This window comes from Mycteria americana, chromosome 3 (genome assembly GCF_035582795.1).
Source record: "Mycteria americana isolate JAX WOST 10 ecotype Jacksonville Zoo and Gardens chromosome 3, USCA_MyAme_1.0, whole genome shotgun sequence".
In the NCBI taxonomy this organism is placed as follows: domain Eukaryota; kingdom Metazoa; phylum Chordata; class Aves; order Ciconiiformes; family Ciconiidae; genus Mycteria; species Mycteria americana.
Genome location: NC_134367.1, coordinates 68,493,162 through 68,507,312, shown reverse-complemented (window position 1 = coordinate 68,507,312; position 14,151 = coordinate 68,493,162). Strand labels below are relative to the sequence as shown.

Here is a 14,151-nt window from a genome sequence, read left to right as displayed (position 1 = left end):
GACTGTGCTGCGAGAGCGAGAGGCCGGGGCTTCTCCTCGTAGGGCACAGCAGCGAGCTCCACGCTTGCAGGCTTTCCTGCGGGGGCCCGCTGGCTCCAGCGCCGTGCAGGCAGGCACGCTGCACCCCGGTTTAGAGAGCTTCCTGCAGTCGCAGACACCCGTCTTGCGTTATTCACAAAATCTTACAGTGTACTATTTTTATTATTTTATATATCCTTTGCAGCTTGCATCATTACAGATGTGACTGTGCACTGAGGACCTTTTCCCTCACTGGAGATTCAGTAGCTGTGCCTGTGTGGGCTGGTGACATTTTCTGAACCTGTTTATGCCTTAATCAGAAGTGTACTCATGGCTGCTATTTACTGAACTGGTTTATATTTTTTTCTTTTTCTTTTTCTTTTTTTTTTTTTTTTTTAATTTAAAGGATGTGATCAAGTTCATTATTGAAATACACAGTTCCTGCTCCAAATCTCACCAAAGTCAATGGCAGGTCACTGATGTCAGTGGGCTTTGGGTCAGACCCCTGAGTTTTTTTTAAATCATTTTTCCTTCAAAGCATTTTGAGCCACAGAGCAGTTGTAACTTTGGTGTGCTGTACAGAATAAGCTTCAGAGAGTCTGCTTCAAAATCCCACATTAAGGAGCTGCTCAGTGTTTGCAATCCTTTGGTATGATCAAAAAGAAAAGGAGAACATGAAGAAATCCAAAGATAAACTAGAAAAGGTACCATAGCAAGAGGTCAGAGGCATTTAAGGATTCCTTTTGAGAAGCAAAGTGACATATAAAGGGGTGAAGGTAAGAGAAGACATAAAGTAGGTCAACACTGAATGTAAAAGAAATATGAAGAGGCTCCTATTGTGATATCAAAGTGCTTTTGTAAATCACAGTAATGTGAACAGTCAGTCAGAAAATGATACCATGGAAGTCATGATGTTTTTTATCAGCCTGTAACTTAAGACACTCTTCAAGGTATGTACATAAATGAAAATACTAAAAAATTATGTAATTCCTGTTTTCACAGCCCTTTAGATACTCTTGGATGAAATATAACAGCCGTGGTTAATGGTTCTGGGAACTGAAGTTCTGTTTCCATAGAACAGCAGTAAAGTATGCATCCTTCCCAGGTGGAGAGAGATTAATTCAGTTGTCTGCTCATTCATTTTTAACTGTTTTGGTGACATTGGCTAAGAAATTTCCATTCATGGTGATGATTTTGAAAAGTTAGTATTCACTGATTAAACCAAATTATTTCACAAAGGCCGTCCTATGGCTGCTGGGGTCTGATGCAAAAATACACAATTTGGGCTTTGGGAAAGATGGGAGAAGCGCCAGCATGGGCTACAAAGATGCTGGAAGATGCATCTTTTAAAGTACATGCCTGCCACCCATGATCGGCAGCACAAATGCAAAGTGTCATCTACTGAAACAAGGCAGCTTCAGCACAGGCTTCCTCTGAAGCTGTTCTAGTGGTCAAGGAACTACCTCCTTGACAGGCTTTGGGGCATCGCTCTGCCCTGGAAGCCATCGTTTACTGGAGCGGGAGGGGAGGGGAGGGGAGGGAAGGGAAGGGGAAGGGGAAGGGGAAGGGGAAGGGGAAGGGGAAGGGGAAGGGGAAGGGGAAGGGAAGCTGAGCCTGTGGTTGGAAGCAGGCAGGAAGGGCAAATCCAGCAGTCCACCAAGGCCACCTCTGAAGCAGACCCTGGCTGCAGATCCAAGACTTAGACTGGATGTCCTGGTTTCAGCTAGGATAGAGTTAATTTTCTTTCTAGTAGCTGGTATAGTGCTGTGTTTTGGATTTAGGTTGAGAATAATGTTGATAACGCAGGGATGTTTTAGTTACTGCTGAGCAGGGCTTGCACAGAGTCAAGGCCTTTTCTGCTCCTCACCCCACCCCACCAGCGAGGAGGCTGGGGGTGCACAAGAAGCTGGGAGGGGACACAGCTGGGACAGCTGACCCCAGCTGACCAAAGGGCTCTTCCATACCATATGGCGTCATGCTCAGCAATAAACTAGGGGGGAGGTTGGCTGGGGAGCCGCTGCTCGGGGACTGGCTGGGCATCGGTTGGTTGGTGGTGAGCAATTGCATTGTGCATCACTTGTTTTGTATACCCTTTTATCATTATTATTGGTTTCCCTTTCTTTTCTGTCCTATTAAATTGTCTTTATCTCGACCCACGGGTTTCACCTTTTTTCCCGATTCTCTCCCCCATCCCACTGGGTGGGAGTGAGCGAGCGGCTGTGTGGTGCTTAGCTGCCTGCCGGGCTAACCCGCAAGACGGGACCAGGCTGCAGACCCAGCAGACCCGGCAGGCAGCTTTCGGGCAAGCGCTGAAGGAGAACGGCCGGTGCTCTCCCCGATGAGGAGGGCTCTGAGGAGCCACGCAGGGCCGAGCGGCGGCCAGCCTGGGGGGGTCAGCGCCGGGGGTGGGAGGGGGCAGGAGGAGCACGGTGAGACGTTGGCCAAGGCAGAAGCCAGTTACTTCATTTTCTTCAAATCCTTAAAATCCAGGTGACAATTTGTGATCGAGCAGCCAGATGAAACAGCACCGACGGGGACGAGACCCCAACGGCCGGCGCGCTTCTCCACACAGAGCAGGGGAAGGACACGGCGGGGGCGAGTCTCGGGAGGGGCAGAGCCGGAGCCCTTCACCCGCGGGCGGTGGACACAGGCTGCCTTTCGGCCGGAGGGCGGCGAGCTCCGGCGGAGCGGGCGGTGGGGCGGGGAAAGCCTGAGCCCGCCTTGCGCCCCGGCCCGCCCCGCCCGTGCCCCCTACCCCCGGCCAGCGGCCTCCCCGGCGCGGCCGCGCAGCGCGGCGACCCCCGCCCTGAGGCGCCGCTTCGCCCCAGCCCGCCGCCGCCATGTCGGGCCCCCCCGTCCGCGCCGCGCTGCTGCTGCTGCTGGGGCTGCCCGGGTTCCTGCCGGCGCGGCCGCCGAGCGGCGGCGGGCGGCCCCGCTACGAGCCCACCTGGGGCTCGCTGGACGCCCGGCCGCTGCCCGCCTGGTTTGACGAGGCGAAGTTTGGCATCTTCATCCACTGGGGCGTGTTCTCGGTGCCCAGCTTCGGCAGCGAGTGGTTCTGGTGAGCTCCCCGGCCTGGCCCTGGCCCTGGCCCTGGCCCTGGCCCCCGCTCCGCCGGCCGCAGCGGCCTCCCCGGCGGCAGCGCCCCGCAGCCCTCCAGGCCCCGGCGCTCCTGGGCGCGGCCGCCGTGGGGCGGCAGGGAGGGTCGCACCGAGATAGCGGCTGCTGCCGATGGCTCGTATCAGCGGTCTGAGGGTTTGCTTCGAGAGCAGCTCTTGGGGCAGGTAGGGTTTGGTTTGGTGTCCGTCCCCCCCCAAAGCCACGGTTAGGTTTAAAGCCCCTCTGCAGACTGACCCTGGAGCTGAGGTGTGTGGGAAGAGGTTTATTTCCACCTGAGGCTGGTCAGTGAGACCACGGACTCTATGGTGCCGTTTATGAAGGATGCAGAGTTTGATGTGCTTCTGGTATGTCTGACCATCTGTCTGCCCAGCCCTAAAACTCTTGAATATGTTGGCTAACGTTAACCAGGTTAAGCAGAGAGCTTGTAGAGCTGAAAGGTGTGGTTTGCACAGTGTTAGTGAAAGAGGCGGTTGAGTGGCAGAGGGAGACCTCTCCGGGGCTGTGATGAAGGGGCTCTCCCCAGGCTCTGTGGGGACAAGTGTTGGGCATCTCCCAGCCTCCCCAAAAGAGCGTTGAGCAGCTCTTGCTGGAGGGCCGTGGCATCATCTGTGGGGAGCGTGGGAGTCCATCGCTCCCTACGTCGCTGCCCTTGCTTGGCAAACTGCCTGCGGTTTTCTCATGCATGTTTTGTGCTGTTGTTGTTTTTTTTATTTTTTATTATTATTTTTATGAAAGAGTAGTTTCCACTTAAAAGAAACTAAAGCTCTGATCCTTCGAATAATTTTAGTTCAAAGGCTGAATAAAATGTGGGCCTGGTTCAGGCCCTTTGGCTCTAAGCATTTTTTGGCCATCTTCTTTCCATGCTCTACCAAATACTTCCTGTATGACTTCAAGTGGGTTATGTTATCATTTACAACATGAAGATAACAGCAGCTCTGTGGCAGAGCTATGGTAAACCTTAAATGCAATTTTGTAAAACAAACCAACATCAATATAAACAAACCATGGTTTTCTGAAGGCAATATTTGGCCCACTCTTTTCAGAACTATGTTCAAGGGTTTCAGCAGTTTTTTAAATGTGGACTCCCTTTACTAATTAATGACTTTGGGCGGGGGGGGTGGCTAGCTTTGAGTTCCAGCCTTACTCTGAGTGCTGTGCTCTGATACTGCTACACAGATTCAGGCTCAAGCATCCATTTTCTTTGTTTTAGTTGTTCTAAAAAGACCTCAGAACACTCTGATGTAGTTGATTAAGTTGTTTTTTATGTCTCTGTTGTCTGCTGTCCTTAGGCATGTGGGTGTGAAGCTGCTTCAGGGCCTTCTGGCAGCCTGTGCAGTCAGGTGACTGAGGTCCTGGGTTAGCAGCTTCAAATGGAAGGTCATAAACTCTGATATCACCCAGCCCGTCCTCCTTCCCTCAGAGCTGCATAACCTTGGTCAGGATGTTTCTAGAACCTAATCCTGTCACAGTAGAAATGCTTACGTTGTTAGCAAACCATGTGACGAAGAGAAGCGAGAATGTTATTTGTTTCTTTATGCAATTACACACTTTAAAGTCAGAGGGTTTTTTTTCAGTTTCTCTCATGGAGGGAGGCTGTCTCGGCCTCTTTTTTTTTTTTTTTTTTTTTTTTTACCCACTGGCTGCCAGAGATTGTGTTTGTTTATGCTGAAGTCTGTTTGGGAAGGTTACAACAATATCCATAGGTTACTGTGCTCTTACAGAACTGAGGTCAGAGTCCAGCTCAGGACAGGAAACACATTTCAAATATTCAGATTCTGGCCTGTTTTATTCCTTCACTTTCAATTTGTTTTCATTTATGTCTAAATTTGCCAACAGGATTTTTGCTTCTTGGCTTTGTTCATAGAAAGGTGAATGCTTTCAGACCCTTTTCCTGTTTCAGACTCGTTAGCAGTCACAACGTATGTTGCTGTTAGGAGGTCTCCAACAATAAGGCTGTTTATGCAGTAAGGACTGTTGCATACTGTTTCTGGAGGTCCTCTTTCATTGCTAGGTAGGGGAGGGATGGAGCAGTTTGAAAATAAATAGTGCTCTATTGGTGACTTATGATCTCTGCCCATCATGAGGGTGAGAAAAGACCCTTGGACCACAGAGCGAAGCTCCAAACCTTGCTGCAGACTAGACCAGTTGGAATAGTGACAATACTGGATCAGGAATTGATGTGATGGGGAAACATGGGATAGAAAATGTCCCTGCCTTTGCTAGGTGGCATGTAAAAAGAGGTGGCCAGCTTATTTTTCCTGCTGGTTCCTAAATCTGTGTGCACTGGGCAGTGGACCAAGGTAGGTGTGTGCCTGCATGCTAGAGCCTGTGACAGAGGTGCATTTGTAAGTGTGTGGGGTTCTTGCAGAGGCAGGTTGTTGTTGGAGGACATGCCTTCTAGTAGGGTGCCTTTGCTTCAGAGCGTGACATGTGCAGCGGCTGCAGTGCTCTGCAGTCACAGCTCTCTCCTGCTCTGGGACCACGGGCATCCGCTCACACATCAGGTCACTCAGCTGCCTTTGGCATAGAGGACTCTGGACCAGCAGAGAGGTAAAGCTGCTGGCCCACGTGTTTGTGGGTTGCAGGTGTTGCAGTGTGGGGGGCAGAGCAGAGATGCCTGGTGGCTGATATGTGAGACTTGAGGAGGGTGAGTTGTTAGTCCAGAAAAAGTGCATTCCTCGTGCCACCTGAGCTGCTTACGTGGACTGTGCACCTGTGCTCTCTAGTATGGTTTCAGGATTTGGGTACTGAATAAGACTGCCAAGTGTAGTTGCTTTGTGACATGGCTCCAGATGAAATCCTGGGATCTTTCCAAGGTGGAGTGCTTGAAAGAAGCAGAGCATGGGGAAAGAGGACAGAGGAAAGGAAATCTTTGGTAATTAATACTGTTATGTTCAGAAGCAGTTTTACCCCTTTGCCAGTGTCATGTACCTCCAGTGCATGTGCCTCTCAGTGTGAACGCAAATAGGAGCTGATTATTTCAATTCTCTTTTCTTTATCTAAAAATACACCAGCAGACATGTTTTTGCTCTATATTTTGTAGGTGGTACTGGCAGAAGGAAAAGAGAGCGCCCTATGTGAAATTTATGGAGGCAAATTACCCCCCTGGATTCAGTTATGAAGATTTTGGGCCACTATTTACAGCAGAATTCTTTGATCCCAACCAGTGGGCAGATATTCTGAAGGCTTCAGGTGCAAAATACGTTGTCTTGACATCAAAACATCATGAAGGTAAGTGGAAGGTTTGCGAACGTTAGTAGTTGTTGTATTTCTGTCAACAGAAGAAAAATCCAGGTGACTTTCCTGCCTGCTAAGAGAGATAGAGAAACGCACACATATTTCCTGGGTGGTTTGTTTCCTGCCCCAACCCAGCCAAAGAGGAAACAAACCACCCAGGAAACGCGAGTGCGTTTTCCTGGCTCTTACACAAATGCTATGACCATGAAGCTTGCATAGAAGGAGAAATAGATTGTGCCATTGTTCGCTTGCTGTAGGTAAGACAGTTTGAAGTGGTGGAAGCAGCTGAGCTTCCTGCAGTAGCTATAGTTTATTTTTTATTGTGCAGTTTATTGCTCAAGGAACCACGAAAGTGAATCCTACACTGCTTCATGTATGGAGAGCTGCTGTGTACAGGCAGTTAACAAGCTCTGTAGGTTTCTCCAAGGAATTCAGGAGTATGTTTCCAGGAGTCAGCTTCAGAGTTAGAAATGTACACAGCGTATGGCTCTTCCTGATACAGTGCATAGAAACCAAAACCTTGAACCAGGTCTGGAACTTTACAGGCATGATTGATTTTTGGCACTGTAATTTTAAGATACTCTGCAGAGAAAAGTAAAGGAAAAGAAAGTGGTTGAAAGGAAACATGGTAGCAAAGAAAGCATAATATACTAAGATGCAATATGACAGTGCATCTAGTGAATATTGTTGGTGTTTGGGGAGATGTGGGTTCAAGACTGGCAACTAGTAACTTGTGAATTTTAATCTTAGCTCTAACACACATAAAATCTTTATCCTGCTGATGCCTGTGGCATAATTCCCAGTTACCTCAAAAGAACCATGAGTCTTTTAGTCTGTCCTGTAGCCTTGGGCATGAATTTTTAGCTTGTTTGTCTAGTCGATGCAATTACATGTGTCCAGTTCACAAAAAATATTGCAAGATTTATTAGGCAATGAGTATAAAGCAGTTTGAAGGTGAGAGTGGAGCTCCTCTGGCAGCGGTCTAAGTCTGCAGTACAGTAGTACTTGTAAGTGCTTGTGCTGGATTGCTGGATGTCTGAAATGTTAAATCCCTCCTGATATTTAACACTGATATTTTAAAAGCTGTTTCAGGAGTTTTTGCACTCTGCTTATATACATGTACCTGTTGTGTTAAGAGTTACTGTCGTGTAGGAGTCTGAGGAGTGGCTGAGGGGGGGGAACCCTCCCGTTGAGTCATGAGGTTCAGACAGGACCCCCTTGCTTTCTAAACTCCTTCTCAGAGAGGAGTCTAGGTGTGGCTAAGTCCAGTCCTAGTCTCAGACTTGGTCAACGGTTATTTTCTAAGGACTGTATATGCAGCCTTTCATCAGAGTAAAGGCGACAGCGTTAATTTAAACGTGCTGCACCCCCAGTCTAGTCGTGTTGCATGAACTATCACGGCCACATTAATAAAGAGTGCAGTTTATTAGAGGAACAGATACACAGATTCTTTGGATTACCGGTGATAAATTTACTGTCTGCAAAGCATGTGCAAATACCAAGAGTGTGAGTGACACTGCCAGCTATAAATGTGTTAAAGATGATAAAGCAACTCTAGAGAGATTTCTAAGTTTCCTGGGGCAGCACTTGGAATAACCAAGTGTTCGAATCTTACCCAAAGGCATCCCGATGGGGGAGAAGAGAGGCTCAGCCCGTCGACTGATCCCAGAGGTCAGAGTGGTATGCAATGGTGTCTTCCTTAACATTGTCTTTCTCTTAAGCCATTTTATACTATCTTTCACCTTTCGGGTGGAGCTTGAGTGACTCTAGTCATATGTCTTTGTTTAGGATTGGTGTAAAGTTTTCTTGCTTTGCTTTTAAAGGTATAGGCTAGGAAAAATTCAAAGCGCAAGCTCAGTGAGGGGTGGTCGCACCTTGGAGGTGGGTAGCTTTTGGGATGGAGGTGTGTTTTGGTATTATAATGATGTTATAATGAGCAAAGTTCATCAAAGGATAGCATTTTGTCAGAAACATGACAGACTGTTGGCCCAGGATAGCAAATGTGCAGCTTACTGGTCACACGCAGTACCTTTGAGTTCCCATTTAATCGCAGAGCCTGGCCGTGGCGTATCCACACGGCTTCACCCTCCGAACAGTACCTTCTTAGAGTCAGTACACCAAGCTCCCCTGGCGTCACCGACGTCTAAGATTACAGGCCTAGAGAACTTCCATGGAATGGCCTTGCATGTCAGCCGCATTCCACCCGGGAATCTTCTTCAATGCTGTACCTTACCTAAAAGTGTGAATATAAGTTTAATTTCTAAGTCACCTCCAGCTGTTATCCCACAGTACCGAGTAGTTGATTGAGCTGTTATGAATGTCGAGACAAATGAAAAGTGAACATTTGCATAAGATCTAAACAGAAGGGAGGAGAACAGTCTTTGAATGCAAATGCTAGCTTGTGCATTCTGCAACTGAGAAAGCATTTTATCTTCCAGTTGTTGAATGTGTATTCACAGTTCACATTTGATATATTCAGTGAAAATGTAGATGCCTCAAAAGTTGCTGTATTTTTGGTTAACTTAATTGGGACATATGAATGGAGTGAATAATTAAGGAGAAGGAATAATTATCCTAAGCAGTACAGAACTGGAAAATTGAATGTTTTATATATATAAAAATATAAACGCATATGTGTATGAATAAAAAAAATACATGAACATATCTGGCATGGTGTTCTGATGTTATGACTACTATCATCGTGCATGAACAGATTACAGGCATACTCTATACCATGATAACAATATTATTACATCTATGATTTTTATTATTTTATATCTATTTTTTGCAACACACTTGCAAACTACTTTCCAGAAGGAGGAAATATAACTTCCCCTCTTCTGTTTCCCTTTCTTATCCTTTGATTTTTCTCTTTTCAGGCTTTACTTTGTGGGAGTCCAAATATTCTTGGAACTGGAATGCTGTTGATGTGGGACCAAAACGAGATCTTGTGGCTGAACTAGCAACATCTGTTAGAAACAGGACTGACTTGCATTTTGGGTTATATCACTCCCTGTTCGAATGGTTTAATCCCCTCTTCCTTGAGGATGCCACCAATGTCTTTAAGACAAGAAAGTTTCCAACCAGTAAATCATTACCAGAACTCTACGAAATTGTGACCAAGTACCAACCAGAAATAGTTTGGTCTGATGGGGATGGAAATGCGCCAGATACTTACTGGAACAGCACTGGTTTCTTGGCTTGGCTGTATAATGACAGGTGCATAAAGATGCTGGTTTAGCTCCTTATCTGAAATTCTGCTCTGTGTCTAGTTTGTCTCGTTTTCTGCATATTTTGTGGAACCTGTTACCCCTACTTATGAGGACTTAACTAAATATTAGTTTTAATACATAGAATCCAGGTCTTCCCTAGAACTATCAAAGCTTGCTTTAGAAAAAGACTGTTTCATACTTTTTTAACCACATTTGCAAATTAATCAGTTAAGATAGTATTGGCTATTCTACCTAATCATAGTCTTCCCTAAGTATTGTCTACTGCACAGACAAACAGGATAGCAAGATAGTTTGAGAACATGGGTACATTGTTGTCATCGCAGACTGAACATCTGGCAGTGGATGTGAAGTGCAGGCTGATTTCTGGCAGACCTCCTGTGAAAGTCCGCAGCATATTTCCCTAAGAAATGCCAATCTGGACCTTTTACTAGGAAAGGATGAGAATAGGATTCCTGAAATGGCACTTAATCTAATTGTAATAAATTAATAGTGCAGAAGTCAACCTAAATAATAGTTTCCTGGAGGGAGGGGGGGGCGTGGGGGGGAAGGGATTACATTGGCTGTGACTACGTTTTTTAGAAAAAAATCATAGACCGAAAATTTCTCTGTTTCCAGTCCAGTCCGGGACACAGTTGTGACCAATGACCGCTGGGGAGTTGGCAGCATCTGTACACATGGTGGCTTCTACACTTGTAGTGACCGGTATAACCCCGGCCACCTCCTGCCTCATAAGTGGGAGAACTGTATGACTATTGACAAGAGGTCATGGGGGTACAGGAGGAACGCACAACTTGACGATTACCTCACAACCGAGGACTTGGTGAAGGTACAGTGGGACAAAGGAGTTGCCTGCAACTTCTGATTCTCCCTCCTGATCATTATATTATGCTATATAACATTTCAATTACGTATCTATTTTTATAAAAATATTATTTTAATTGAATAACGAATCGATGAAATAATAAATAATTTTGTTCATTTGCAGCCTAACACTGGCAGAATGCAATATCCATGTAATTCTTACTAAGTTTATAGAAATGACTAAGAGAAAAATTATCTAGTAAAAATTCAGTCAGTTTCTTAGAAGCTGTTTCCCCTGTGAGTAACTGGCCAAAGACTGATCTGGATAGACTCATAATTACCTTTTCTACTAAGTTTTTCTAGTAACTGCACCTGTAAGTTGATGAGAAGCAAACAGTTGCAGTTTTACAGTTCCTGTTTAGGAACTCCTGACTGAAGGCTACATCTTTTCCCCCCTTCTAGCTAGAAACAGTTTATAACTCTTAATACTCTTTTTACCTTGTAGCGAGGAACTTTCCTTTCATCCTACTTCATTTAGAGAAAAAACCCAACACACTAATTACAGACATACAGATAAACACGAGCAGATGCAGACAGCTGGTGTTAATAGAACATGGATTCCCTTTGCTAGTGTAAGGTATTAAAAAAAGATTTGAAGCTTAGGAAAACTGAATGAAAGGAAGACTGATCGATCCTTCAGATAAATGCATTTAATTGCAAAATTCAGCTAATGAGGGGAAGATTGTTTGTTATTGTTGCTTAGTCCAAATCTATTCCTAGTAGTGTCCTTGCAAAAGATAATTTCAAATTGATGTAACCTCTTTTCAGAGGCAGAAGGTTTAAATTCATTCAGTAGCTTGTCTTCAGCTCTCTGTTCCTCAGGCTTGTGCATCTCAGTCCACAATCTCTGGAGGGCAGTGTGGATGCGAACACAAATATTTATGGACTCTGTAGAAAGCTTCCTAATGTTTTACAGATGTCTCTGTAAAATAGGGAGAGCATCAAACAGAGGAAGAAGGAAGTTGCTTCTCTCAGCTTCAGTAAAAATGAAGTGCCATCTATTAGCTTTATTCTCCTCTTGCATAGAGAAATCATCTATCCATTCTATGGGTAAAACCCTCATGAAATTCCTGCAAGAAGTCAAAATGTTAAAAGGTTGTAGGATCTGATTCTAATGTAGATTCAGTCAGACACATTGGTGCAAAAATGTATTTTGGGCTGTTTTCTGCCATAAAAATTGACAGCAGAACTTTGTTTTATGTGAGCTTAAATTTTGTATTGACTGTTGGGATGACCCCCAAAGTCTAAACATGCAGCAGTAAGAGAACTCATTTGTTTCATCGTTCTGAAGCAGTGTGCCTGGCTTTAGAAAGAACTTCAAATATATTATTTCATTGGTGGTAACCATATGTTCTGTGTATGTGTTTAAAAACATTTCAGGAACTTGTAGAAACAGTGTCTTGTGGAGGAAATCTCTTGATGAATATCGGGCCCACTCACGATGGTCGCATTGCTGTTATATTTGAGGAACGCCTGAGGCAGATGGGTGCCTGGCTGAAAGTCAACGGAGAAGCCATCTATGGAACGAAACCATGGAGAGCACAGAACGACACGGTCACACCAGAAGTGTGGTAAGGCTACTGAATCAAAGTGTAGGCTGCCTAAAGCAGCAGCAGTGTCTGGGAAATTTTGAAATTCTTAATGACTTGATCTTACAGAAATCACCATCTTACTTTGTATGCTGTGAAGAAATTAACCCTTTTGTCAGTTGAAGTAACTGCACATAGAAGTGTGTATAAAACTGTAGGTAGATGACGGGTGTTGGAGAATGTAGTTTCGGGATGATGCCGAGGCTGAAGGGAATGTTGCAGGCATTTCCTTAGTGATCTTGTGCATCTTAGTGTAGCTGGGAACAGAAACTATAAGAAAAAATATAAATTCAGAAATATAAAACTGCTATAAAGTGTTTATCTGTACAAAGGAATACTTCATGTCACTGGAGAGAAAGAGGGGAGAGAAAGAAACTAGAAACCAGTCTAGCATATTCTGCATTTCTTTTTAAGGTAAAAATGTATGGGGAGATAACAGCAATTGTTTGGTCACTAAATTCAGCCGGTCTCTGGACTCTCCTCTGCGCCTCATAGCTGCTCTAATGCCTTAATGATCCATCAGGGCTTTGGTCTTGACCCTCTTCTCTGCCTCAGTGGGCCTTTTTACTCCTGTTCCCAGTAAGATTTGGCTATCTGGCCTTCAAATGCTGAACTGTTGACTGTTTAGTAAAACCAATTCCAAGAGCAATAAAAAATTATAACTAGATGAAGGAAGGAGGGAGGAATGTTTCAAATGTACGCCACAAGATTTCCAAGGACATACTGTAGATAATGTCTGCTGAAATTAATTTTTTAAAAAAACTAGCTATGCAAGGTGGAGACTTCATTGTTGCACATACTCTTGTTAATTTTTTTTTTTAGTGGAATGTCTGTATGTTTGTGTATAGATGTGAATTACCATATTTTTCTGAATATAACTCACGAGTATCTGTTAATGATTCCCCCTGCCCTGCAAGTACCGCCTTCCTACATGGCTGAGCAGCAGTGAGTTGTTATATGCTTGCTAAAGTTACTGCAGATGTTTACCTCTAAATTCAGTTCTTTAATAGTCTCTATTACCTCTAGTTTGTTGGAACATATTTTCAAGGAACAGTACTTTATTAAAGGCTATAAATTGTCTGAAAAGATGGTTATGTGTGTGAAAATGTAATTAATGCCGACTTTTGAAATCCCATTTTTCCAGTCTTGAAAGCACTCTATGTATCGCTCCAGAAGATTTATAAGGAAAAACTGACATGCATTTCTGTTCCTCATTTCCAACCAGGTACACTTTCAGCCCTAAAGAAGGCAAAGTCAATGCTATCTTCCTTAACTGGCCAGTCTCTGGGACTCTAGAACTTGGTGAGCCACAGGCTAAGCTTGGAGAAACACAGGTAAAAGACAAGACGCCCCACTCCCCCGCCTTCCCCTGTAGAACAGTGAGGCTTTTAACACACAGTGCAAGAAATGAACACTCTGACGGAAAACACCTCTAGGATTTGTCATGTTCCAACAGTGTTTATTTTAGTTTCTGGCATCTTTGGGAATGCATAACTCTTAGGACAGAGTACATTGGAAGAGACCCAGCAAAATGTTTGTTTTCATTCTGGGACCTCCTTGTCATAGTCCTCCCAGTGGGGTGTTTCTTCTCCAGCAGACAAAGTTAGACGTAATCGTTGCTGGGATATGTTTTAGCTTGCAAACTAAGGATCATAAAAAGAGGCCAAGCAGCAGGAAAAAAAACCTGCCGCCCCTCCTGTTTCCTGTGTAGACTCTAACTCAGCATGACCTTTTTTTATAAATAGTCATCCTCATGACTTTGGTGATACTGTAATTGCTGTAATGGTGCAGTAGTTTCAAGTCAAAGCCTTGCACAAAGGGGAAGCATGCAGACATTTTCATTGCCCAAGGATGCTAAACAGTAAGTCAGTGCAAGCCTAGATGTGTGTCTTGGAGCAAGCGGTGGTCTGAAGTTGAGGACACTGATGCCACACCTACACTAGCAAGTAACGTAACCCAATGGAAGCAGATTTATAGGGCAGAACAGCTGGTGCTCAGGACTTAATATCAACACTGTGCACTTACGGTGGGGATTCACTTTGGCTTAGCTCTATCCTGGTCTCATGCATTGGATGTCCACTAGCTGCTGAAAT

The 14,151-nt window shown here is 44.9% G+C and overlaps 1 protein-coding gene across 2 annotated transcripts in view; it reads left to right on the top strand.

The window, feature by feature from the left end:
- The first annotated feature begins 2,675 nt into the window (after positions 1-2,675).
- The window catches only part of FUCA2 (alpha-L-fucosidase 2), a 14,282-nt gene continuing 2,806 nt past the window's right edge, over positions 2,676-14,151 (top strand). The window contains exons 1-6 of one of the 2 annotated variants that reach the window (XM_075498876.1): positions 2,676-3,079; positions 6,182-6,369; positions 9,255-9,594; positions 10,224-10,434; positions 11,850-12,040; positions 13,284-13,392. In XM_075498876.1, the coding sequence (XP_075354991.1) occupies positions 2,859-3,079; positions 6,182-6,369; positions 9,255-9,594; positions 10,224-10,434; positions 11,850-12,040; positions 13,284-13,392 (1,260 nt within the window). In that variant the 5' untranslated portion in view covers positions 2,676-2,858. Of the gene's footprint in view, positions 3,080-3,110; positions 3,303-6,181; positions 6,370-9,254; positions 9,595-10,223; positions 10,435-11,849; positions 12,041-13,283; positions 13,393-14,151 lie in introns of those variants that run through there. The other variant, XM_075498877.1, reaches the window with a different exon arrangement.